Source organism: Odontesthes bonariensis, chromosome 9 (genome assembly GCF_027942865.1).
Source record: "Odontesthes bonariensis isolate fOdoBon6 chromosome 9, fOdoBon6.hap1, whole genome shotgun sequence".
Classification (NCBI taxonomy): domain Eukaryota; kingdom Metazoa; phylum Chordata; class Actinopteri; order Atheriniformes; family Atherinopsidae; genus Odontesthes; species Odontesthes bonariensis.
Genome location: NC_134514.1, coordinates 2370538 through 2396977, shown reverse-complemented (window position 1 = coordinate 2396977; position 26440 = coordinate 2370538). Strand labels below are relative to the sequence as shown.

At 39.7% G+C, this 26440-nt stretch overlaps 1 protein-coding gene across 1 annotated transcript; it reads right to left on the bottom strand.

Moving 5' to 3' along the window:
• Nucleotides 1-216: 216 nt before the first annotated feature.
• On the bottom strand, nucleotides 217-24545 carry LOC142388738 (P2Y purinoceptor 14-like). Its single transcript, XM_075474287.1, has 4 exons — nucleotides 24483-24545; nucleotides 9541-9683; nucleotides 8627-8886; nucleotides 217-990 (listed from the first exon to the last, which is right to left on the bottom strand). Exons 2-4 carry the CDS (start codon nucleotides 9670-9672, stop codon nucleotides 288-290), a joined length of 1095 nt encoding a protein of 364 aa, XP_075330402.1. The 5' UTR covers nucleotides 9673-9683; nucleotides 24483-24545; the 3' UTR covers nucleotides 217-287.
• Nucleotides 24546-26440: the final 1895 nt, after the last annotated feature.

Genomic DNA, 26440 nt, shown 5'->3' with positions numbered 1-26440 from the left:
TCCTGGAGAACCGTTTTGTGATGCAAATGTATTACTCTGTTGAACGCATATTGTTTTGAGAAGCAAAACGCTTTATTTTTTAAACCCCAGCCAACTAGCCGGACTACCTTCATCAACACCAAAACGAGGCTGGAACTCTGCTCACAGGACGCAGCAGGGGGTAAGAAGATGTTCATAAATGATGCTGCTGATATGGGATGTCACACAGCTTCATGACAAAAGAGCCGAACTGTCCCTTTAAGCTTCCAGCCTGGGTTGAGCTCTGGACTGTTTTTGGCCCACAGAAGCTACAGCTCGCCGGTGGGCATTGGGGTCAGCGACATCTTCCGGATGTTTCTGACGGAGGTCAGCCCGTCGCTGCTCCGCCTGTCCGTGATGGCGGCCTTTGTTGGGATCTGCGTGGTGCTGACCGCCCTCCTCAGGCTCAGCTGCGTCCGGAACGCCTTGCAGAACAGGAAGTAGATGAGCGGGTCCAGGCAGACGTTGAGAGCCGACAGCACGATGGTCACCTCCTTCAGGTAGAAGAGCCACCGGCTCCTGCACCACCAGCTCTTCTGGAAGGCGTAGGGCAGGCGGACCAGGTGGTAGGGCACGAAGCAGACGGCGAAGACGCCGACCAGCACCAGCATGTTCCTGCGGGACTTGGCGAGCGTCCTGGAGCCGGAGGACGCCGGCTGCTTCTGCTGCGCCAGCGACAGCCGGCCGGAGACGCTGTAGTAGAAGAAGACCAGGGAGACGAGGACGGAGAGGAAGATGGCGGCGGAGCAGATGTGGGTGACCTTGTAGAGCATCCGCAGCTGGTAGCTGTGCAGGCTGTCGCAGCTCACCATGTTGGGCAGGTGCTCTGCGGCTTCCTGGGTGAGCAGAGATAAGATGATGTAGGAGCCCGTCACCGCCAGGAGGAAACACCAGGTAGCTGCCGAGATGATGCGAGCGGGGCCGACTCTCTGCAGGACGTGAGTCCCTAAAGGACGGACGATCTTCAGGTACCTGCAGAGAGAACAGAGACATTCGTCACTGACAAACTGGCCTTATGAACCCGACAACCTCATGGTTACGAAAGTGTCAGAGAGGGTTGGAGAGCCTTAGCCCCGCCCATAAAGTTTTTGTTTGGGAAGTTGGGTCTGGCTCTGCTCAGTTGGGAAATCTCTATGCTCGACATGGAATCAGTCGACCCAATCAGATCGCCAGGGCGGGCTTTATACGATGATGGACAGATGATCAACAGGGACACTATCAACTACGTCACTAAAGAGCGCTTGGTTTGAATTCGTTTGAAACAAACATGGCTGCCGCCGGAGAGCTAGGGTGTGTAGATTCTGCCATCGAGTCTGTTCTACAGGATCTCCACATTGCATTCGTTTTGAAAGACGAACAGAGGAACGCGATAAAGGCTTTTATCGATAGAAAAGATGTTTTTGCCGTGTGTGTCGCTTAATCTACGTCACTACGTTGCTCTGATTGGTTGTAGGTCTATCCGATTGAGCGAAGAGGCATTTTTTCTCCTGGTTCGGTTGAAACACGCCCCATACTCAAATCTCTACCGAGCGGTATCAGACTCACATTCTGACTAGAATCGTGAGTATGACGTAGTCAGGCTAAGAGAGGTAGGACACGGATGCGGACTTTCAAAAGAAAACTGGGTTTATTTCACAAAAGAAAACGTGGTTAAACAAAACTCTTGACAAGGCATGGATAGATACTTAACTTCGTGAGACAACGTGGCATGGCATGAGGGATATCACAGGTGAGTGGGTAACATGGGAAGGAACGAAGGTAAAGATCTGACAAAAAGATAGGGGAGACTGGAAACTAAATAGGGACCTGGGAATGAACAGGTGACACGAGTGAAGCTAATGAACTGAACATGGAAGTGAGGGGAAAACAATGGCAAAACTAAAAACAACAACTCAAAAGCAAGACCTGAAATCTGAAACATGATGTAACATAAAACTAAAAACATGGCAGAGTCCCGTGACAGAAAGGCTTTTAAATTTCCTCCAACATGAAAGCCCCTTTCACTAACCCTAACCAGTTAGTTTCAGGACCTAAACCTAACCAGAAGGCGTGACCCTGACCAGGCTTGAACTGCTGTTCACCCTTTAAAGGCGCTGTGGACTGCTGCCTCCTCCACCCTCCTCATGAAGACTTTGCAGCTTATTGAAGTAAATGATTCATTTGAGTTTGTGCTCATTTAGATCTGAGAGCTAACGTCTGGAGGTCGACCGATATTTGGCCGTTTTCGCCGATCTCAATTAGCACATTCAGCAGCTTCCAGTAGAGATGCTGGAGATCACGTGAAGCGCATGCATTGCCCCCCCCCCCCGGCAGGGAGGAGCTGTAACATTGGAAGACAGCCAACAAAAACAAGGGTAAGTTTTCAACTTTTAATGTATTTTTAACTAATTTAGCTGCATTATCTGCACTTTGAAAGACTGTCTCGGTCTCACTGTGAGATACATGGGGTATCATGTATGCACATGAAAACAATTACAACGTGTACAGCGTCCAACTTTACATAAAATAATGTCCATGCACTGCAGCGGTGGTCGGGGTTTTTTCGCCGCCTGCCGACAGCCGCGCCTGTCACGGTGTTTGCTGCTCGGTCTGCACAGCAGGCAGTGATACGAGGGAGAGAAAATAGGGCCAAGAGATTGTGAGGTCTGACTTTTTCCTGGAGAACCATTTTGTGATGCAAATGTATTACTCTGTTGAACGCATATTGTTCTGAGAAGCAAAACGCTTTATTTTTTAAACCCCAGCCAACTAGCCGGACTACCTTCATCAACACCAAAACGAGGCTGGAACTCTGCTCACAGGACGCAGCAGGGGGTAAGAAGATGTTCAGAAATGATGCTGCTGATATGGGATGTCACACAGCTTCATGTCAGAAGAGGCGAACTGTCCCTTTAAGATGTCTTTAATCTGGAATGAGGACTCCTGAAATCACAAAAGTTTGTGTTCCACAGACAGAACATGCAGGTCTAAGCTTAAAGCCATCAGCGTTGCACATGAGTTGAAGGCAGTTTGATCAGCAACGATAACAGCTGAGTCATGGAGGTGTGGTCCTTAACTTCCAATGAATTTAATGCTCTTGTTATGTATTATGATTATGAATGTGACACCGTGTCATCCCTTCTTGTGTTTCAGAACAAGCTGAATATCTAGAATTCTGCATTTTACGGGTGCTTAACCCTTTTGTAGTGACCATTTGTCTATGAAAATGATAAAAAAAAACTTTTGACTTAAAGGTGACCAAACTAAAAATAAATATAACTCAAATAGTCACTTGACGCACTTCAGGGTTTCTGGTTTACGCGGTACAAAAAGGTCCACAATGTCAAAAAATGTAGTTCATCATGGATTCATTCCAAGTTTGCAGGCAAAACCAAACATGGCGAGCTTCCCAGGATCCCTTCCTGCTCTGATTCCAGCACTTTCTACCTGATTGCCTCACCTGTTCACCCACTGATTAACTGACGACTGGTAAAAAACCATGTGACCACCCAAGTGCATTCAAAGCCCCCCTAAAACCTAAAAAGTATTTATGTGTGAAACGCCCATTTCCAACGCCCAAACAAAAAAATAATTAAATTAATTATTAACCAATTTATCCTAAAAAAACTAAAATTAAACAAAAATACTAATGATCAACCAAAAAAATCAGCAGATAATATAAGATAAATCTAAATTCTGAGAGCTCCGACACATTTTAACCCTCCTGTTGTCCTGCGGGTCCAAAGTGAGCCACCACCATGTTTATCTGTAGAAAAAACACCTTAAACTATCTTTTTCCAACTTGAAATTGTCTGACTTTTCCTGAAAGGACCCCATCATTAGAAAAAGTCAGACTTTATTTTTGTTCATGTTTCCATGTGGGCTGTACACCACTAGGGTACAAAGATTGTCTTATGGGTCATTTTTGACCCGTGAATTATAAAAACATTTAAACAGCAGAAAAAAGTTCACTGTTTTTTTCCCTTTCAATATAATTAATTCAGAAGTAATTACTTCACATTTATATAATAGCAATAATAAACCTTTATTATGTAAAAGAAAACTGAGAAAACAAGAAAACTGTTGGTCCAACTGACCAAAAAAAAAAAAGTGTAATCCTGAAAACTGGTGATTGTCTTTTTGTATTGTGTAACAAAAAATACATGATAAAAAATGTATTGAATTGAGTTGAATAGATAAACAAGATTGTAGCACGAACAGACAAACATCCAGACAAACCAACAGACTCGGGCGATCACATAACCTCCTGGGCGGAGGTAATAACAGGGTGCAACTGCATGCTGAGTCCCAGCAGCGAGTTACAGGCTCCGACTGCCAATCAGGTCAGACTGAGAGCTAAAGGAAGCTCATGTTGAGCCGCCCCTCAGTCTGTCGGTGTTCTAAAACCACATCCTTGTGCTTTTTAAGCATCTCACCATGAGAATGTCACTTCCCCTACAGAAACAGCACCAAAGAGACGAAGACCACACTGACACGTATTGTGCAAAAGCTGGGAACCTGGGAGGAAACTGCAGTTACAGAGTGTTACTCTGTTTCTGTAAATGTGTGCACGGCCTTCAGCAAATGCAGCCACACAGCTGCAGACAAGAGGGGAAGTCAGATATTATCTGTGTTCAGCCACTTAACTCTGAGCTGTGAACCGTTCAGGCAGGAAAAAGGCTCCTAACTCAAGGGATGAACCAGTGTTGTGTCCACACAGAACAGACAACTTAGTAAAGAAGCCGTTTTAAACTGGATCTTTAAAAGAGTCAAATTAATATAAGAAATTCAGTTTAAAAAAAAATCCTAATCCCCAAAAAATGAACGTTATCACGTCTAAAAGTAGAAAAGTAGGAAAAAAACAGACAATAATAAGAATTAGATGTTATTCAACATCAAGAAAAAGTAAATAAGATTAAATTTAAAGCTTAAAAAAGGAATATAAGATATAATCTAATGACTAATTATGGAACAATTCATATAAATGAAATGATTAAACTGTTTTATGCCACCAGAAATGAATAATCTAGAAGCTCTTTGTGGGTTTTAGACTCTCGGCTTTAACTGAACCAAAGGGTTTGTTGATACATTATACAGCTTTGACACAACAGCAGTTTAAGTTTTAGGAAGACTACATCTCAGCTGAGGTGTCTCTCCCACTCAGATTCTCACTCTAAATTCGATACTGCACCAATTCCTCAAACAAATGTCTCTCATCTTCCAAAATATCTGCCCGATCTGGACAAATTATACTTCAAAACAGCCGGTATTTTTATCCTCTTTCCCACGTTGGGGATCTAAACGACTACTTTTCACCTGAAAATGTTTCAAATGTTGCTAAAGTTTACAGAGTTTAGAGCTTAAGAGAAATCAGCTTCAGGCCGGCTGATTTCGGCTCGGGCAGGAGCGAAATGCATTGTGGGTAAACGCTCTAAGTACTGTCTGATCGATGAGTATGTAGTATGCAGTATGCAGTATGTAGTATGCAGTATGTAGTATGCAGTATGCAGTATGCAGTATGTAGTATGTAGTATGTAGTATGCAGTATGTAGTATGCAGTATGTAGTATGTAGTATGCAGTATGTAGTATGTAGTATGTAGTATGTAGTATGCAGTATGCAGTATGTAGTATGCAGTATGCAGTATGCAGTATGTAGTATGTAGTATGTAGTATGCAGTATGCAGTATGTAGTATGCAGTATGTAGTATGTAGTATGTAGTATGCAGTATGTAGTATGCAGTATGCAGTATGCAGTATGCAGTATGTAGTATGCGGTTTCGAACACAGCCTTAGTGAGGGGAAGTTTGAAAATACCCATAATGCAATGGGAAAATGCATTGAAAAGCACTTACCGAGGCCATTTTGAAAATGCCATAAAAGCTGTATTTTAAAAAGGACCTTGATAAAAATGACATAGCTGTCTTCAGCAGACCTGTGTTAGGAATTTTGGGCCTCGCAGATACAGATAAATGGAGGCTGCAGGCTGATTAACTTTGCTGTAGATTAGCAGCAGAACATGAACAGGAGGTAAAACCTGGGAATGACTGAAAACATTTCTTACCCCAACAATCTGTGGTGGGATCTTCACATAAAGAACAAATGATAACAATCAGCAGCCAGTATAATCCTGAATGTGGTCAAACCCACACTGCCGGCTCACCATAAATAAACTGCATGTAGAGGCACCTCTGAGGTATTCAGAACATTCAGGAAGTGATGAATCACCCAGCTGGCTTTTATACCTTCAACTGAAAGGACTCACAAAGGACCAGCAGAAAACCTTTAAGACCAAATGCTGGGACGTTCTTCACTAATCTTCTCTTTTTCCAATTAACTGAATGAACAAATACCAGCAGCACAACGTTCTGACTCACGTCGTCGTTGTCTTTTGTGTTTTTAACCAAAGACACGGAGCTGAATGGGTTCTAAATGATAAATATGGAAACTTTGACTCTGAACTTTAAAACTTTAAAGATCCCTGATAAGGAACAAGCTGAACCTTTAGATCAGTAACAGCAGATACGCATCAGGAGTTATGAAGAAGCGCTTTAATCTGAGCCGGCAGAGGTGGCGCCGTTTGCTCCGGTGTGGTCATAGCGTGCGTCTTGAAGCTTAGTCAAACTAATTCGTGTCCAAGTTTGCATGCGACACCAGCTTCTGTGATGTTTTAAAAAAAGGAGCTTTTGTTCTGCGTCTCTGGGATGTTTTGACTAGAGATGCTGCAGATATTTTATTAAGAAAATAATAAAATTAATTAATTAATTAATTAATTAAATTAATAATAATAATAAATAAAAACTGGAACTGCTGAGGGAGGGAGAACGAGATAATGAAAATGATTTAATTTGTTGTTGGGAGTGCAAGCTGTAAGCTACATTTTGAATACTTTTTTATTTATTATTATCATTATCATTATTTTTATTTATATATCATTTATTTTTATATATTATTTATTTATATTTTTTATTTATATATTAATATATATTTTATTATATATATTTATATATATAATAATAATAATAATAAATCAATAAAAACTGGAACTGCTGAGGGAGGGAGAACGAGATAATGAAAATGATTTAATTTGTTGTTGGGAGTGCAAGCTGTAAGCTACATTTTAAATACTTTTTTATTTATTATTATCATTATTATTATTATTATTTTTATTTATATACATGTTTATTTACTTATTTATTTTATTATTTTCATTATTTCATATTCATTGCACAGTAATTTGCTGACAAATTACTGCGGTTTAATGTATCTTTTTAAATCATTTAATTATTATTTTCTTTACTGCCATATGTTTCGGATGTTTAAATTGTTGGATGTTGTTATATTATCATGAAAAACCAATAAATATATATTTGAAAAAAAAAACAGAAAAAAGAAAGAGGGCTTCTGAATTTTATGCTATTTGGAGGATATTTTTGGAACTTTTGAGGGAGGGAGAATAAGATAATTAAAATATTATTATTATAATGCAAAGTATTAAATTTGTTGTTGGGAGTGCAAGCTGTAACCTACATTTTGAATACTTTTTTATTTATTATTATCATTATCATTATCATTATTTTTATTTATATATTAATTATTTTTATATATTATTTATTTATATTTTTATTTATATATTAATATATATTTTATTATATATATATATAAATATAATAATAATAATAAATCAATAAAAACTGGAACTGTTGAGGGAGGGAGAACGAGATAATGAAAATTATTTAATTTGTTGTTGGGAGTGCAAGCTGTAACCTACATTTTGAATACTTTTTTAATTTATTATTATCATTATCATTATTTTTATTTATATATTAATATATATTTTATTTTATATATATATATATATATATATATATATATAATAAATAAATAAAAACTGGAACTGTTGAGGGAGGGAGAATGAGATAATGAAAATTATTTAATTTGTTCTTGGGAGTGCAAGCTGTAACCTACATTTTGAATACCTTTTTTTATTTATTATTATCATTATCATTATTTTTATTTATATATTAATATATATTTTATTTTATATATATATATATATATATATATAATAAATAAATAAAAACTGGAACTGCTGAGGGAGGGAGAATGAGATAATGAAAATTATTTAATTTGTTCTTGGGAGTGCAAGCTGTAACCTACATTTTGAATACTTTTTTAATTTATTATTATCATTATTATTATTTTTATTTCTATATTATTTATTTATTTATATATTTTATTTATATATGTGTGTTTATTTACTTATTTATTTGTATTATTTTCATTATTTCATATTAATTGCACAGTAATTTGCTGTCTAAATACTGCGGTTTATTGTATCTTTTTTAATCATTTAACTATTATTTTCTTTACTGCCATATGTTTTGGATGTTTAAATTGTTGGATGTTGTTATTTTAACATGAAAAACCAATAAATAAAAAAAAACATGGTAAAAGTCCCACAGCATTGACACTCAGCTGTTTGCTAAAGGGTTGAATAGTCCAGAAATCACCTAAAGTAGCCAAATGTGAACACGAATGTGTTAACATGGTCTTAACAGACAGCTGAAATGGAGGCTGGAGGAAGTTGCTGCAGATGTTTTATGGTTTTATGCTCCTGCTCAGTCCTACCTGTTGGCAGCGATGTAGCCCATGAACAGGATGCTGGCGTACATGTTCAGGTAGAAGGCGGAGGCCCCGAAGTTGCAGTAGGCCCGGCGGACGGACACGGAGTCGCTGGAGTAGTTGAGGATTCTCATGGGCAGGCAGAGGCTGATGAGGAAGTCGGCGGCCGCCAGGTTCTTCAGGTAGACGGTGACGCTGCTGCACATCTGCTGCTGAGCTCTGCAGAAGTAGACCCTCAGCGTGAAACCGTTGAGAAACAAGCCCACCTGAGGAGGAGAGGGGGGGTCAGGAACCAGCATCAAAGTCAAAGTCAAAGTCAACTTTAATGTCAAATCTGTATACGTACAGGACATACACAGGATTTAAATCACGTTACTCTCAGACTCAATAGTGCAGCGGTAACATTTAACTTAACACTTTAATACACAGCAAAAATACACTATAGTAACCGGTAAACAGAAGGACAGTACAAATGTGGATATATATATATACATATATATATACATATACACACAAAGTCTCTGACATCGACATCAGAAGTAAAGCGGCATATGCAGAAGTAAGTAAAATAAATATATTTATGTGCAAATATATATGTGCAAAGTATTTGTTTATGTTTTTATTTATTTTTATTTATTTTTTTTATATGTGCAAAGTAAATGTAAAGGTCCTTGATATATTCTTACGATTAAAATGATGGTATGCAGTGGATTTGGAGCAGTGCAAATATAAACAGTAGTGCAAATTTAATGTTCAGATTTGTGCAGAGATGTGTGCAAAAAGCAGTTCTGAATGAGCTCGGTGTTGAATTTGTGAACTCATTAAGAACTGGTTTTTGCACACATCTCTGTACAAATCTGAACATTCAATTTTTGACAACCTTTAGCCCGAGTTGCATTCGTCTGCTCACGCTAACTCACCAGGAACATCAGACCGTAGACCACCATGAAGAAGGTGTGGGCCGCGGTGTTGGCCGGCTCGCAGGAAGCCGAGCTGCTGTTATTATTGGAGTGGTTCGAGGACAGGGTCCAGTCCGATCCGAGGTCACTCATGTCTGTGGATGCTGCACAGAAAGAGCAAAGCTCGAGTCAGGAAATGGTTTGCATGAGTCTGAGCCGCACAGAGGAACCAGCGAACGCTCTGAGGGAAGCGTCCATAACCACAGCAGCTGAGGGAAACATCTGGGCCGCACGCACGCCGGCAGCAGCAGAGTTTCAGCCCAGCACAACACCAAATGAACCTCTAATCAACATAAACCCTAACAAAACCAGTCCAAACCAGTCAAAACCAGTCCAAACCAGTCCAAAAACCAGTCCAAACCAGTCCAAAACCAGTCCAAAACCAGTTCAAACCAGTCCAAAACAGTCCAAACAGTCCAAAACCAGTCCAAAACCAGTTCAAACCAGTCCAAACAGTCCGAAACCAGTCCAAAACCAGTCAAAACCAGTCAAAACCCAACAAAACCAGTCAAAACCAGTCCAAAAACCAGTCCAAACCAGTCCAAAACCAGTCCAAACCAGTCCAAAACCAGTCAAAAACCAGTCCAAAACCAGTCCAAAAACCAGTCCAAACCAGTCCAAAACCAGTCAAAAACCAGTCCAAACCAGTCCAAACCCAACAAAACCAGTCCAAACCCAACAAAACCAGTCCAAACCAGTCCAAAACCAGTCAAAAACCAGTCCAAACCAGTCCAAACCCAGTCCAAACCACTCAAAACCAGTCCAAACCAGTCCAAAAACCAGTCCAAACCAGTCCAAAACCAGTCCAAAACCAGTTCAAACCAGTCAAAAACCAGTCCAAACCAGTCCAAAAACCAGTCCAAACCAGTCCAAAACCAGTCCAAAACCAGTCCAAACCAGTCCAAACCCAACAAATCCAGTCCAAACCCAACAAAACCAGTCCAAACCAGTCCAAAACCAGTCCAAAACCAGTCCAAAACCAGTCCAAACCAGTCCAAACACAACAAAACCAGTCAAAACCCAACAAAACCAGTCCAAACCAGTCCAAAACCAGTCAAAAACCAGTCCAAACCAGTCCAAACCCAACAAAACCAGTCCAAACCACTCAAAACCAGTCCAAACCAGTCCAAAAACCAGTCCAAACCAGTCCAAAACCAGTCCAAAACCAGTTCAAACCAGTCAAAAACCAGTCCAAACCAGTCCAAAAACCAGTCCAAACCAGTCCAAAACCAGTCCAAAACCAGTCCAAACCAGTCCAAACCCAACAAATCCAGTCCAAACCCAACAAAACCAGTCCAAACCAGTCCAAAACCAGTCCAAAACCAGTCCAAAACCAGTCCAAACCAGTCCAAACACAACAAAACCAGTCAAAACCCAACAAAACCAGTCCTAACCAGTCCAAAACCAGTCAAAACCAGTCAATACCAGTCAAAACCAGTCCAAACCAGTCCAAACCAGTCCAAACCCAACAAAACCAGTCAATACCAGTCAAAACCAGTCCAAACCAGTCCAAACCAGTCAATACCAGTCAATACCAGTCAATACCAGTCAATACCAGTCAAAACTAGTCAAAACCAGTCAATACCAGTCAAAACCAGTCCAAACCAGTCCAAACCCAACAAAACCAGTCAATACCAGTCCAAACCAGTCCAAACCAGTCCAAACCCAACAAAACCAGTCAATACCAGTCAAAACCAGTCAAAACCAGTCAAAACCAGTCAATGCCAGTCCAAAACCAGTCCAAAACCAGTCCAAACCAGTCCAAACCAGTCCAAACTAGTCCAAACCAGTCCAAACCAGCTTTACTGGAGCTGTTCGGAGCATTGTTATAAACTCTTTCTCTTCTCCACGATGTCAGTTAACCCCTTAACGTTTTTATGTCCCGCGGGCAAGACGTTGCATACTTCAGGGCAAATCTGGGGTTTTCCTCAGCCCCCCTTCATATGTACCTAAATATGTTATATACCGTTGGAAAGCTAAGGGTCTTGTGATTCCAATGACATATGGCAATCCAAGATACAATCAGAACTGTGGACACAATAAACACTTGTGTAAAACCAGTCGCAAATACAAAAAAAGTGTCAAAGTCACTTATAAAGCCTCACAGTATTCTAAGTCCAAACCAGTCCAAACCAGCATTTTTCTGAACTCTTTCTCTTCTCCACGATGTCAGTTAAGCATTAAAGGTATCGTCTTAGACTTCAGCAGAACCTCTCAGACTTTAAACTCCTAAATTTTGTGTTAATTTGGTTTAAACTCACTTTAAAACTAAGTGAGTTTTGACACATTTAAACTTTAAAAGTCTCCTTACAGGCAGCCGTCTGAAGCCTTTTTGCATTATTTATTATTATCAGAATCAGAATCAGAAAAGATTTTATTCCAAAGTACTTTGGTCTGGTCTGTTTGGTGCAATAAAACAAAAAAATATAATAATTATAAAAGGTAAAATAATATAATGTAAAATAATCAAATGTAAAATAATAAAATATAATAATAACAAAATGTGAAATAATAAAATATAATAATAACAAAATGTGAAATAATAAAATATAATAATAATAAAATGTAAAATAATAAAAATGTATGTACAAAGGTATCTAGTTCATTTCTAATTCAGCCTCTTATTAGAAAGGAAATCTGACTAAAAACATGAACATCAGCTGTTGGTGCTTCAGGGGAATAAATATGGCCGACACTCAGGTGCACTTATACTGTAAGCTGAAAGCGTTTCCATGATAACCGTCTTTCCTTTGACATGCAGACTTTATTTCAGACCTTTGAGTAATTTAACACGATGGTTTGTGACCACAGACACTGTTGCAGAGGAAGTCAAACCTACAAAAATGCCACCTCATTATTCTAATGAAGACCTTCAGACTTAGACTCCTGTTGCTATGGATGAAATGCTAGCATTTAGCCGCCTGGTACTTTTTCTAAGCTCGGCGTGAAGATGCAAACAGCTGATTGTTGCTTCCGTCTGAATACAGCAAACAAACACCCTGAAAGATCTCCAACTCTTTATCATGTTTTTTCACTCAGTGGGGTCACATGGTACTGAAAGGATCAGATTATTGGCTAAATTACAATAAGACTGAGCTTAGTAAGGGTAATTCTCCTTGGATATTTGGCGGTGAATGAATGAGATCAGAGGCACAAAGCGTGTCATACCCCGGTATGATAGGTGGCGCTGTACCCATTCCAGCTGTTGCTAATAGAGCCACTTCCTGTTGACCTCTTCACCACCAACAACAGCAACAAACTCAGGCATTGGAGAAAGATGGAGAACGCAGAGCCAGATGAAGCTACGTCCCTCTACATTTGGTCTGTGATGAGCTGCTTGTTGCACAAACTCGATGCCCAACGGAGCATTCTCCATCGCGTTGTTTGTTTCTTTCTGACGGCGACAACAACAGGAATATCGTCTCCTTTGACTTCCGGGTCACGACCCCGGGAAAACATCTGGAGCATGCGCAGAACGCAAAGTCTGTGTTCGAAACCGCACACTTCTCCTACTACTCTTACTAACTTTCTGAGTTAGTATGCGAGTTTGAGTAAGCAGAAGTTCCCGGATGCATACTAGATTCTCCTAAATGTTGGGTATGCATCATGATGTTACTACTCATACTCAAACTACCCAAGATGCAACGTAACGTGACGTCGCCGATCGTCATTTCCTGTCAAAACGGCAGTTTCAAGCTAGCTACAACGAGGGTAGGTTCACTCCCTGTTTTCAAAACAAAAGCACCAATTGTATCGTAATGGCTTTCCCTATGATAAAAGGCAACGGGTATTTTATTTTGTGAAAATAACAGGAAGTGCGTTGCTCACTGCGGCTAGCTTTAGTAGCGCCGAATTCGTGGGAACAAAATTGTAAACAGCCAGTATTTTGTCAGGTTTTCAACATGTTGGGGATCTAAACGACTACTTTCTCACCTGAAAATGTTTCAAATGTTGCTAAAGTTTACAGAGTTTAGAGCTTAAGAGAAATCAGCTTCAGGCCGGCTGATTTCGGCTCGGGCAGGAGCGCAATGCATTGTGGGTAAACGCTCTGCATACTGTCTGATCGATGAGTATGCAGTATGTAGTATGCAGTATGTAGTATGTAGTATGTAGTATGCAGTATGGAAGTATGTAGTATGTAGTATATAGTATGTAGTATGTAGTATGTAGTATGTAGTATGGAAGTATGTAGTATGTAGTATGCAGTATGGAAGTATGTAGTATGTAGTATGCAGTATGGAAGTATGTAGTATGTAAAATGGAAGTATGTAGTATGTAGTATGCAGTATGTAGTATGCAGTATGTAGTATGCAGTATGTAGTATGTAGTGTGTAGTATGCAGTATGTAGTATGCAGTATGCAGTATGCAGTATGTAGTATGCAGTATATAGTATGTAGTATGTAGTATGCAGTATGTAGTATGTAGTATGCAGTATGCAGTATGCAGTATGTAGTATGCAGTATATAGTATGTAGTATGTAGTATGTAGTATGTAAGTATGCAGTATGTAGTATGTAGTATGCAGTATGTAGTATGGAAGTGTGTAGTATGTAGAATGGAAGTATGTAGTTTTTAGTATGCAGTATGTAGTATGCAGTATGTAGTATGTAGTATGCAGTATGTAGTATGCAGTATGTAGTATGCAGTGTGTAGTATGCAGTATGTAGTATGTAGTATGCAGTATGTAGTATGCAGTATGCAGTATGGAAGTGTGTAGTATGTAGAATGGAAGTATGTAGTATGAAGTTTTTAGTATGCAGTATGTAGTATGCAGTGTGTAGTATGCAGTATGTAGTATGTAGTATGCAGTATGTAGTATGTAGTATGCATTATGCAGTATGTAGTATGTAAGTATGCAGTAGGCAGTATGGAAGTATGTAGTATGCAGTATGTAGTATGCAGTATGCAGTATGCAGTATGCAGTATGTAGTATGCAGTATGCAGTATGCAGTATGCAGTATGTAGTATGCAGTATGTAGTATGCAGTATGTAGTATGGAATATGTAGTATGTAAGTATGCAGTATGTAGTATGTAGTATGCAGTATGCAGTATGCAGTATGCAGTATGTAGTATGCAGTATGTAGTATGTAAGTATGCAGTATGTAGTATGTAGTATGCAGTATGTAGTATGCAGTATGTAGTATGTAGTATGCAGTATGTAAGCATGCAGTATGTAGTATGCAGTATGTAGTATGGAAGTGTGTAGTATGTAGAATGGAAGTATGTAGTTTTTAGTATGCAGTATGTAGTATGCAGTATGTAGTATGTAGTATGCAGTATGTAGTATGCAGTATGTAGTATGCAGTGTGTAGTATGCAGTATGTAGTATGTAGTATGCAGTATGTAGTATGCAGTATGCAGTAAGGAAGTGTGTAGTATGTAGAATGGAAGTATGTAGTATGAAGTTTTTAGTATGCAGTATGTAGTATGCAGTGTGTAGTATGCAGTATGTAGTATGTAGTATGCAGTATGTAGTATGTAGTATGCATTATGCAGTATGTAGTATGTAAGTATGCAGTAGGCAGTATGGAAGTATGTAGTATGCAGTATGTAGTATGCAGTATGCAGTATGCAGTATGTAGTATGCAGTATGCAGTATGCAGTATGTAGTATGCAGTATGTAGTATGCAGTATGTAGTATGGAATATGTAGTATGTAAGTATGCAGTATGTAGTATGTAGTATGCAGTATGCAGTATGCAGTATGTAGTATGCAGTATGTAGTATGTAAGTATGCAGTATGTAGTATGTAGTATGCAGTATGTAGTATGCAGTATGTAGTATGTAGTATGTAGTATGTAAGTATGCAGTATGCAGTATGTAGTATGCAGTATGTAGTATGCAGTATGCAGTATGCAGTATGTAGTATGCAGTATGCAGTATGTAGTATGCAGTATGTAGTATGCAGTATGCAGTATGTAGTATGCAGTATGCAGTATGCAGTATGTAGTATGCAGTATGTAGTATGGAATATATAGTATGTAAGTATGCAGTATGCCATATGTAGTATGCAGTATGTAGTATGCAGTATGCAGTATGCAGTATGCAGTATGTAGTATGTAGTATGCAGTTTGTAGTATGCAGTATGCAGTATGCAGTATGTAGTATGCAGTATGCAATATGCAGTATGCAGTATGTAGTATGCAGTATGCAGTATGCAGTATGCAGTATGTAGTATGCAGTATGCAGTATGCAGTATGTAGTATGCAGTATGTAGTATGCAGTATGTAGTATGCAATATGTAGTATGTAAGTATGCAGTATGTAGTATGTAGTATGCAGTATGCAGTATGCAGTATGTAGTATGCAGTATGTAGTATTTAAGTATGCAGTATGTAGTATGTAGTATGTAGTATGCAGTATGTAGTATGCAGTATGTAGTATGTAGTATGTAAGTATGCAGTATGTAGTATGTAAGTATGCAGTATGTAGTATGTAGTATGCAGTATGTAGTATGCAGTATGGAAGTATGTAGTATGTAGTATATAGTATGTAGTATGTAGTATGGAAGTATGTAGTATGTAGTATGCAGTATGGAAGTATGTAGTATGCAGTATGGAAGTATGTAGTATGTAGTATGCAGTATGGAAGTATGTAGTATGTAAAATGGAAGTATGTAGTATGTAGTATGCAGTATGTAGTATGTAGTATGCAGTATGCAGTATGTAGTGTGTAGTATGCAGTATGTAGTATGCAGTATGCAGTATGCAGTATGTAGTATGCAGTATGTAGTATGTAGTATGTAGTATGCAGTATGTAAGTATGCAGTATGTAGTATGTAGTATGCAGTATGTAGTATAGAAGTGTGTAGTATGTAGAATGGAAGTATGTAGTTTTTAGTATGCAGTATGTAGTATGCAGTATGTAGTATGTAGTATGCAGTATGTAGTATGCAGTATGTAGTATGCAGTGTGTAGTATGCAGTATGTAGTATGTAGTAACAGTGTGTAGTATGCAGAATGCAGTATGGAAGTGTGTAGTATGTAGAATGGAAGTATGCAGTATGTAGTATGTAGTATGCAGTATGCAGTATGTAGTGTGTAGTATGCAGTATGTAGTATGCAGTATGCAGTATGCAGTATGTAGTATGCAGTATGTAGTATGTAGTATGTAGTATGCAGTATGTAAGTATGCAGTATGTAGTATGTAGTATGCAGTATGTAGTATAGAAGTGTGTAGTATGTAGAATGGAAGTATGTAGTTTTTAGTATGCAGTATGTAGTATGTAGTATGCAGTATGTAGTATGCAGTATGTAGTATGCAGTGTGTAGTATGCAGTATGTAGTATGTAGTATGCAGTATGTAGTATGCAGAATGCAGTATGGAAGTGTGTAGTATGTAGAATGGAAGTATGTAGTATGAAGTTTTTAGTATGCAGTATGTAGTATGCAGTGTGTAGTATGCAGTATGTAGTATGTAGTATGCAGTATGTAGTATGTAGTATGCATTATGCAGTATGTAGTATGTAAGTATGCAGTAGGCAGTATGGAAGTATGTAGTATGCAGTATGCAGTATGCAGTATGCAGTATGCAGTATGTAGTATGCAGTATGTAGTATGCAGTATGTAGTATGGAATATGTAGTATGTAAGTATGCAGTATGTAGTATGTAGTATGCAGTATGCAGTATGCAGTATGTAGTATGCAGTATGTAGTATGTAAGTATGCAGTATGTAGTATGTAGTATGCAGTATGTAGTATGCAGTATGTAGTATGTAGTATGCAGTATGTAAGCATGCAGCATGCAGTATGTAGTATGTAGTATGCAGTATGTAGTATGCAGTATGTAGTATGCAGTGTGTAGTATGCAGTATGTAGTATGTAGTATGCAGTATGTAGTATGCAGTATGCAGTAAGGAAGTGTGTAGTATGTAGAATGGAAGTATGTAGTATGAAGTTTTTAGTATGCAGTATGTAGTATGCAGTGTGTAGTATGCAGTATGTAGTATGTAGTATGCAGTATGTAGTATGTAGTATGCATTATGCAGTATGTAGTATGTAAGTATGCAGTAGGCAGTATGGAAGTATGTAGTATGCAGTATGTAGTATGCAGTATGCAGTATGCAGTATGTAGTATGCAGTATGCAGTATGCAGTATGCAGTATGTAGTATGCAGTATGCAGTATGCAGTATGCAGTATGTAGTATGCAGTATGTAGTATGCAGTATGTAGTATGGAATATGTAGTATGTAAGTATGCAGTATGTAGTATGTAGTATGCAGTATGCAGTATGCAGTATGTAGTATGTAAGTATGCAGTATGTAGTATGTAGTATGCAGTATGTAGTATGCAGTATGTAGTATGTAGTATGTAGTATGTAAGTATGCAGTATGCAGTATGTAGTATGCAGTATGTAGAATGCAGTATGCAGTATGCAGTATGTAGTATGCAGTATGCAGTATGTAGTATGCAGTATGTAGTATGCAGTATGTAGTATGCAGTATGCAGTATGCAGTATGTAGTATGCAGTATGCAGTATGCAGTATGCAGTATGTAGTATGCAGTATGTAGTATGGAGTATGTAGTATGTAAGTATGCAGTATGCCATATGTAGTATGCAGTATGTATCATGTAGTATGCAGTATGCAGTATGTAGTATGTAGTATGCAGTATGTAGTATGCAGTATGTAGTATGCAGTATGCAATATGCAGTATGCAGTATGCAGTATGTAGTATGTAGTATGCAGTATGTAGTATGCAGTATGCAGTATGTAGTATGTAGTATGCAGTATGTAGTATGTAGCATGTAAGTATGCAGTATGCCGTATGTAGTATGCAGTATGTAGTATGCAGTATGCAGTATGCAGTATGTAGTATGCAGTATGCAGTATGTAGTATGCAGTATGTAGTATGCAGTATGTATTATGTAAGTATGCAGTATGCAGTATGTAGTATGCAGTATGTAGTATGCAGTATGCAGTATGCAGTATGTAGTATGCAGTATGCAGTATGCAGTATGTAGTATGCAGTATGTAGTATGTAAGTATGCAGTATGTAGTATGCAGTATGCAGTATGCAGTATGTAGTATGCAGTATGCAGTATGCAGTATGTAGTATGCAGTATGCAGTATGCAGTATGTAGTATGCAGTATGTAGTATGTAAGTATGCAGTATGTAGTATGTAGTATTTAGTATGCGGTTTATAGCACACCCAAAGTCTGATTCACCACGTGCTTCAGTGTCTACAAGCAGGTTTAGAGTGACTTTCAGCCCAGTTATCTCGGGGTCTTAATCCGATCCGATCCAATTCTTAGTCAGATTAAGGTGTCTACATGCACTTAATAACTCAGTCTGATTGTAATTGAGCCAATAATCCGATCCTTTCAGTGCCATGTGACCCCGCTGAGTCTCTACAAATATGTTTGGAGCGATCTCTGAGCCAACTAACCGTCAGCAGGCTCATAATTACACAATTACTTTCATTTCTAATAACTTTAACGCTGTCCATCTGTGCCAGCTCCTGGCATCTGATCACATGCCTTCATGTTCTGGCTGTTTCAGCATTTCTCCTCGCAGTCTGCAAACAACCGAGACGCTTCTTATCAAACTAATCTGGGTTACCCACTTTATATCCACTGAACCAGAGCAGCTGTTTTAAAACTCAAACTAATCTGGGTTACCCACTTTATATCCACTGAACCAGAGCAGCTGTTTTAAAACTCAAACTAATCTGGGTTACCCACTTTATATCCACTGAACCAGAGCAGCTGTTTTAAAACTCAAACTAATCTGGGTTACCCACTTCATAACCTTTATAACCTCTGAATATCATTGATCTGATCTCTGGATGCCACAAAGAGGCATTAAGCATAATGTTCTCAGCAGAAAACTGGTCACATGTTGAGGCATATTTCTGTAATCTGTAAAGAAACATGCGACCCAGCGAGCATCAACAGGAGAGGTGTGGTCACGGTGGGCTGCTTCACATCTTGCTTAAAGATATTTAGATATTGAACCAGCAACTGGTTGACTTAGTCTGACCAAATTTGGGGTTTTAAAATGCACGTAAACATGTTAGTCTGACTGAAATCAAGCCTCACAACGCAGATATATGCAGCTGGGTTTGAATCCCTCCTGCATGGAAACACTCCCAGCTGCTCTGTTCAGGCTCCAAACTTCCATCTTTCTGCATCTTTCAGTAAAAACACTGAAGTGTTGATTAATCCAGCTGAACTCCCCATAAAGCTGCTCTCATTCACAGATTTTTCTGGTTCTTCTGTCAGAAACTGGGGACGAGTCAGCTCACTGAAAGCGTCTCCAGACTGTCGCTCTGCTCTAATAAAATCCTGATTTTATGACCGCAGAATCACCGTTAGAGTAGCAGAGAACTCAGCTGGACTCACATGGACCAGGACCTCCCACAGAGGTCAGAGGTCAGAGGCAGCAGGAAGTCTGGAAGGTTTCCACAGCCTCAAACATCAGTTAATAACCTGATTTTACTCCCATAAACAGCCAAGTGGACATCTCACTCCAGCCTGATGTGGGAATAGGGATGGGAATTTTCAAGAATTCAGCAATTCCCGTTCCATTATCGATGTCGCTGATCGATTCTCATCCAGTTGTATGTAGCAGGAACGGCTTTGGCTGCAGTAACACTTTCATTTCCTTGATCCCCATCAGATGGAGATTATTCCTACAGTATGTCACTAATATCATTAGAGGACGTTTTACCTAACCTGGGACGTTTGAGACGAAAGACGTTAGATATTTGCTGCCAGCGTAGCTTAAACTGCCGCCAGAGGACGTCCTCTGAATCTATAAATCACATTTTCTGCCCGACTAAAGGCTGAATTAGATCCTGCAGTTTAAATTGGGCCGGTTTGGGTACGGTCTGTTTCAAGACCAACGGTGAGGTTTTCCTGAACTTAACCGAGTAGTTTTAAACTCTGAAGCCAGCCAGAGAGTTTAGTTGATCTTTACTTTACCTGAAACTCCTTCCAGGCTAAATAAATCTGTCCTTTTTTCTCCTTTTAAAATCGGTAGATCAGTTTTAAAAGGAGAAAACGCTTTATTTTTGCTGGAACTCTGCTCACAGGACGCAGCAGGGGGTAAGAAGATGTTCAGAAATGATGTTGCTGATATGGGATGTTACACAGCTTCATGTCAGAAGAGGCGAACTATCCCTTTAAAGAGGCAAACTGTCCCTTTAAAGAGGTGAACTGTCCCTTTAAAGAGGCAAACTGTCCCTTTAAAGAGGCGAACTGTCCCTTTAAAGAGGCAAACTGTCCCTTTAAAGAGGTGAACTGTCCCTTTAAAGAGGCAAACTGTCCCTTTAAAGAGGCGAACTGTCCCTTTAAAGAGGCAAACTGTCCCTTTAAAGAGGCAAACTGTCCCTTTAAAGAGGCAAACTGTCCCTTTAAAGAGGTGAACTGTCCCTTTAAAGAGGCGAACTGTCCCTTTAAAGAGGTGAACTGTCCCTTTAAAGAGGCGAACTGTCCCTTTAAAGAGGAGAACTGTCCCTTTAAAGAGGCGAACTGTCCCTTTAAAGAGGAGAACTGTCCCTTTAAAGAGGCGAACTGTCCCTTTAAAGAGGCGAACTGTCCCTTTAAAGAGGCAAACTGTCCCTTTAAAGAGGCGAACTGTCCCTTTAAAGAGGCAAACTGTCCCTTTAAAGAGGCGAACTGTCCCTTTAAAGTAGCTTTTCCAGGATGAACATCAACGTTTTTCCTGAAGCTCGTCATCCACCAGACAAACTTTTGATAAACAGACCAACTCCTCTAACATCTAAAGGTAACACCTCCCTGAGTTTTAAGTCTCAGACTAAAGAGAGATTATTTCCCATCATGCACCTGGTGTTAAATTCTTAACAACAATGAAGTGGAGCGATCGACGGCTTTCAGCCACGGCTGCATTGTTAAAATGAGACGTTCATTTCCATCATGCAGTTTCTAGTTTCCTCCTTTGCACGGTCCAGCTGAACCGGACGTTTTTGTGCCTCGTTGCCACGGCAACGATATGCATTAAGACAGTAACTATCAGCTGTGTACCGTCACACATGAACACTTTGTCCAAAGGAAGGTCACTGTGTGAGTTTCTGAGTGTTTTTTAGCTTAACTTGAGCTGACAATCAGGCTGAATACGCCCAGATTTCTCTATAGAACATTTAAAATACATATTTAACATGTAAAGATTCAAACTACAGTAGAGAAATAATTCAAAACTGAAAGAAGAGCAAAGTCTTGAGTGAATAAATTAGGAAGGCACGATGGCTTGGTTCAATAATCATAAATATTTGGATTGTTTAAGCATTTGTCTGCTGTCTGGGTTTGTTTTTCTTCCCTTCTGCTGCAGAAATGATCAACAATCAGAAATATTACGTGGAAAAAAGACACTTTTAATGCTGCAGTTACAGGTTAGACTGAGAATAACTGGACCAGAACAGGTCAGAGGACCTTTGATCCAGACTAAATGAAGGTTTTCCCTCTTTTAAGGCGAGACAAAAACATTTTTCATGCAGTGGTCAATTTTTAGATTTTGGGCCAATCAACTTCAATATGTGTTCTTTCGAAACATAAATTAAAATGTTTATTTCATCACATTTTGTTTAATCGCGGCAGTACGTTTCGCCCAAATTGACCAAAACGAATTCCACCTATTTAAATCTTTAAATGCTGTTTTCTCAAAATCAGTTTTTTTGTATTTTTCCAGTATCAATAGCACCTACTAACACCAAACTTTCCAGTTGTACACTTAATGGTATTCTGAAGATATTTACTGAAGGATTTGTTGATAAATCATTCCTGGCTTGATTTATGTGACATTATAATAAAACAATTATGGCGAAAATCAATGTTTTTTATGCTATGGACAGTATATTTTGATTTCCTAGGAAATGAAAGCAGATATCCTGAAATCCCTCTGTAATATTATTTTCATTTTCTGTGTAAACAAAATGAAAAAAGAATTTTGCATCTGGCTTTATCACATGTTCAGATCTATCTTCCGGAAATATATGCAAATGTGTGCATATTTAAATCAAATCAAATCAAATTTATTTATATAGCACATTTCATGTACAAAACAATTCAAAGTGCTTTACATCAAATAAAAGCATTGCAGCAGGGAGTGGAAGAAGCATTAAAATACATAAAAGAATATAAAGAGAAACAAATAAAATCATTTAAATGATTAAAAACCAGCAACAGTCCAGATAAGTTCAAAGATATCGTGCAGATTTCATGCATAGACACATGAGAACAGAAATGTCTTTAACCTGGATTTAAAAATGTCTCCATTTGGTGAAAGTTTAATCTCCACTGGCAGTTTGTTCCACTTGTTTGCAGCATAACAGCTAAATGCTGCTTCTCCATGTTTAGTCTGGACTCTGGACTGGACCAGCTGACCTGAGTCCTTGGATCTCAGAGCTCTGCTGGCTTTATATTCTCTGAACACATCACAGATTGTAAACCATCAGCAGGCTTTTAAAATCTATTCTGTGACTGACTGGAAGCCAGAGTAAAGATTTTAAAGCTGCTGTGATGTGTTCAGATCTCTTAGTCCGGGTTAAAACTCCAGCAGCAGCGTTCTGGATGAGCTGCAGATGTTTAATGCTCTTTGTGGGAAGTCCAGTTAAAAGAGCGTTACAGTGATGGAGTCTGCTGGAGATGAATGCATGGATGAGTTTCTCCTGGAAACCTTTAATTCTGTTGATGTTTCTGAGATGGTAAAAAGCTGCCTTGGTGACAGCTTTGATGTGGCTGCTGAAAGTCAGATCTGAGTCTATCAACACTCCGAGGTTACCAACTCGCTCAGTGATTATAAGGTCCCGAGTCTCAAGATATTTACCAACGCTGACCCTCTTCTCTTTGCTACCAAACAGAATGATCTCAGTTTGGTCTTCATTTAATTGTAGAAAATTCTCTCTCATCCAGGTGTTTACTTCCTCCAGACACTGACACAGTACGTCTGCTGGGCTGCAGTCGCCATGGTGACAGAGACACATAAAGTTGTGTATCGTCTGCATAACTGTGATAATTGATGTTAAAGTTCTGCAATATCTGACCCAAAGGGAGCATATACAAGTTAAACAGAAGAGGTCCAAGAATGGACCCCTGGGGGACTCCACAAGTCATGGCCACTCGCTCAGATTCACAGCTGCCAACTGTAACAAAATAACTCCGGCCTTCTAAGCAGGACCTGAACCAGTTAAGGACCGCTCCAGAAAGTCCAACCCAGTTTTCCAGCCTGTGCAACAGGATTCTGTGATCTACAGTATCAAACGCAGCGCTGAGGTCCAACAGAACCAGGACTGAAACATTACCAGAATCAGTATTCAACCTGATGTCGTTTAACACTTTGACCAGAGCTGTTTCAGTGCTGTGATGACGTCTGAAGCCTGATTGAAAGTTATCAAGACTTCCACTTTCATTCAGAAAGTCGTTGAGCTGGTTAAATACAACTTTCTCAATAATCTTGGATATAAAAGAGAGATTAGAGACAGGTCTGTAGTTGTTCATCATAGAGGCGTCTAGAGTTCTCTTCTTTAGGAGTGGCTTAATGGCAGCTGTCTTTAGTGACTTGGGAAAAACGCCTGATGCCAGTGAGCTGTTAACTATTCGTAGGAGATCACTTTCTACTGAGGTAAAAACAGTTTTTTAATGAGATAATGCATCGTTTGCATAATTAAACATACAAATTTCTAAAACTTGTAATACATTTTTTTTTCACACTTGTATAAGTAATCAACTGAGGAAGTTTCATGGTGATATCTATTATTTTAAAATATTACCCTATTCACCTGTAGTGTCTCGCCTTGAAGACCTTTTTAATGCTGCAGTTACAGGTTTGACTGAGAATAACTGGACCAGAACAGGTCAGAGGACCTTTGATTCAGACCAGCTGAAGGTTTTCCCTCTTTTAAAGACACTTTTAAAGCAAAGAGAAGCAGAGTTAAAGCAGGACTCACCTGTGTGCGCCTGTCAGGGTGAATCTGGTGATTAAAGACTTGCTGCTGCACGGCGCTCACTTGAGGAAGGACTGAATGCACATGGGCGGGTGGGGAGGAGGAAGCAGAAAAACCTGCTGCGGTGCAGCACCACTCAACATTTGCAAGTCTAAAACTAAACATGTGTTCCTCTTTTCCTCAAAAACACCAGACAGACCAGACAGAACAGTCTTTATGAAACACAAAAAGCCTCAGAGGAACGTCCTTGTTCGTTCATCCGCTGGTTATAAGATGCTGAAAACAGACTCTGAGCAGAAAAATCAGCTCTGAAGGGTCTTTGCATGTGTTATTATTAGGGCTGGGCAACGATTAGTCAGCACTGCTCACTGATCTATATAATAGGGAGTGTAGGGAATTATTCACTGAGTCTGGTCCTTTATTACCTCCGCCAAGGAGGTTATGTGATCGCCCGAGTCTGTTGGTTTGTCTGTTCGCTGCAATCTTGCGACCTGCCACAAGGTGGCGGGGCTTGGTTGTTTCGTTGTCGTTGAGGGAGGGGTAGGAGGGGGTGCGCAGGGGGAAAGCTTTCACTAACTGCGCAGGGGGGAAGGTAAACACAAATGGAAGCCGGCTTTGCCGTTTCTGAGAAGTCGCATCTGAAAGATAGCATCTTAACTTTGTAAACCTTTTCAATCGGAACACGAGCCAGCTGAATCTATGCACAAGTTTAAGCAGACGCATCGCTTTCTCTCGGACGTGGTGGATTACGACGTTAATCGTTTCAGACCATTCACTACGATATATGGGTGGATAAAAAAAATGCGCTTATAAAACAAAGCTTCATTGGCGGAGATCTGCACTCTCTGAGTGCATTTCTAGTTTTATTTTATTTTTTTATTTTCTTTAGCACAAGTTTCTTGTGTTTATATTGAATCCAAATCTAGCCTAGCTAGTGACTGCTGTGAACAGGGCAGCTGACAACAAGGGAAAGACCATGAGACAGATTGGAAAGACAGGAGGCAAAGACCCCAAAGGTGCTGCCATGGGCTCGCAATCCATGGTAGCGGTAGCGAGGCCTAGCCGCTTTGTTACAACCAAAATAAGCTACAAACAGATTAAAGAGAAAACCCCTAGGGTCAGCGAGAGCAGGGGCGGAAGATGGCTCACAGGCAGACTACATGGCAGCTGACACTGGAACGAACATGACTAAGAGCTGGAGACATGACTCAGTGAAGGATAGGAGCACGGACCTGTTCTCCAGGGCTAGAACTGGGCAGAATAGTAGAATAGGAAATAGAGCGTAGTTGGACAAAATAAAAGTGGTAGACTAGAGGGAAGTAAGCTCCAGGTTTGTGGCAGAAAGTAACGTCAGTTAGAGGCCTTAAAATGCATCAGGGAAGAAAGAGATGTGTGGTAAAGGAAGGGCAGTGTGGCCGCATCGATCAGTACTTTTTAAGAATCGAGTAAGTCGGATGGAGTCCAGCGGCAGGTAGAAAACCACAGTCCGAAGGATATCAATAACACAGCTACGGAGGGGGAGGAGGAGGTTCTAAGAGGGATGCAGCTGATACTGAGGTGAACAGGCCAGTTAGAGAGAGAGATATGGAGCAGAAAGCTAGAGTTAAGTGGCCTAGGTTGATGTGGCCACTGTCTGTGTATGAGATTCCATTATCTGTTGCTGAAAAAATGGAAAGATTAGTCAGTTTTTATATTAGGAAGTGGCTGGGTGTTCCTAGATGCTAAAGTACTGTGGCACTGTATGGGAAAGGCATACTCCAGCTCCCAGTATCTAGTCTAGTAGAGGAGTTTAAATGTCCTAAAGTTGGGACAGAGCTCCTGTTAGCTGGGAGTAAAGATGTGGGAGTTAGTAAGGTGGTTCCAAACCCAACCAAGGGGAGGAAGTGGAAACCAAGAATGGCAGCTCAGGAGGCAGAAGCAACTCTTAAGCCTGATTTATACTCGGAAACCAGGTCGTCTGC

Bases quoted from the DNA above. Each gene is read 5' to 3' on its own strand.
- LOC142388738 (XM_075474287.1), bottom strand. From the start codon at position 9,672: ATGAGTGACCTCGGATCGGACTGGACCCTGTCCTCGAACCACTCCAAT. The intron at 8,887-9,540 runs GTGAGTTAGCGT...TCTCCTCCTCAG, and splicing joins TCTACGGTCTGATGTTCCTG to GTGGGCTTGTTTCTCAACGG. The intron at 991-8,626 runs GTAGGACTGAGC...TTCTCTCTGCAG, and splicing joins GGCTACATCGCTGCCAACAG to GTACCTGAAGATCGTCCGTC.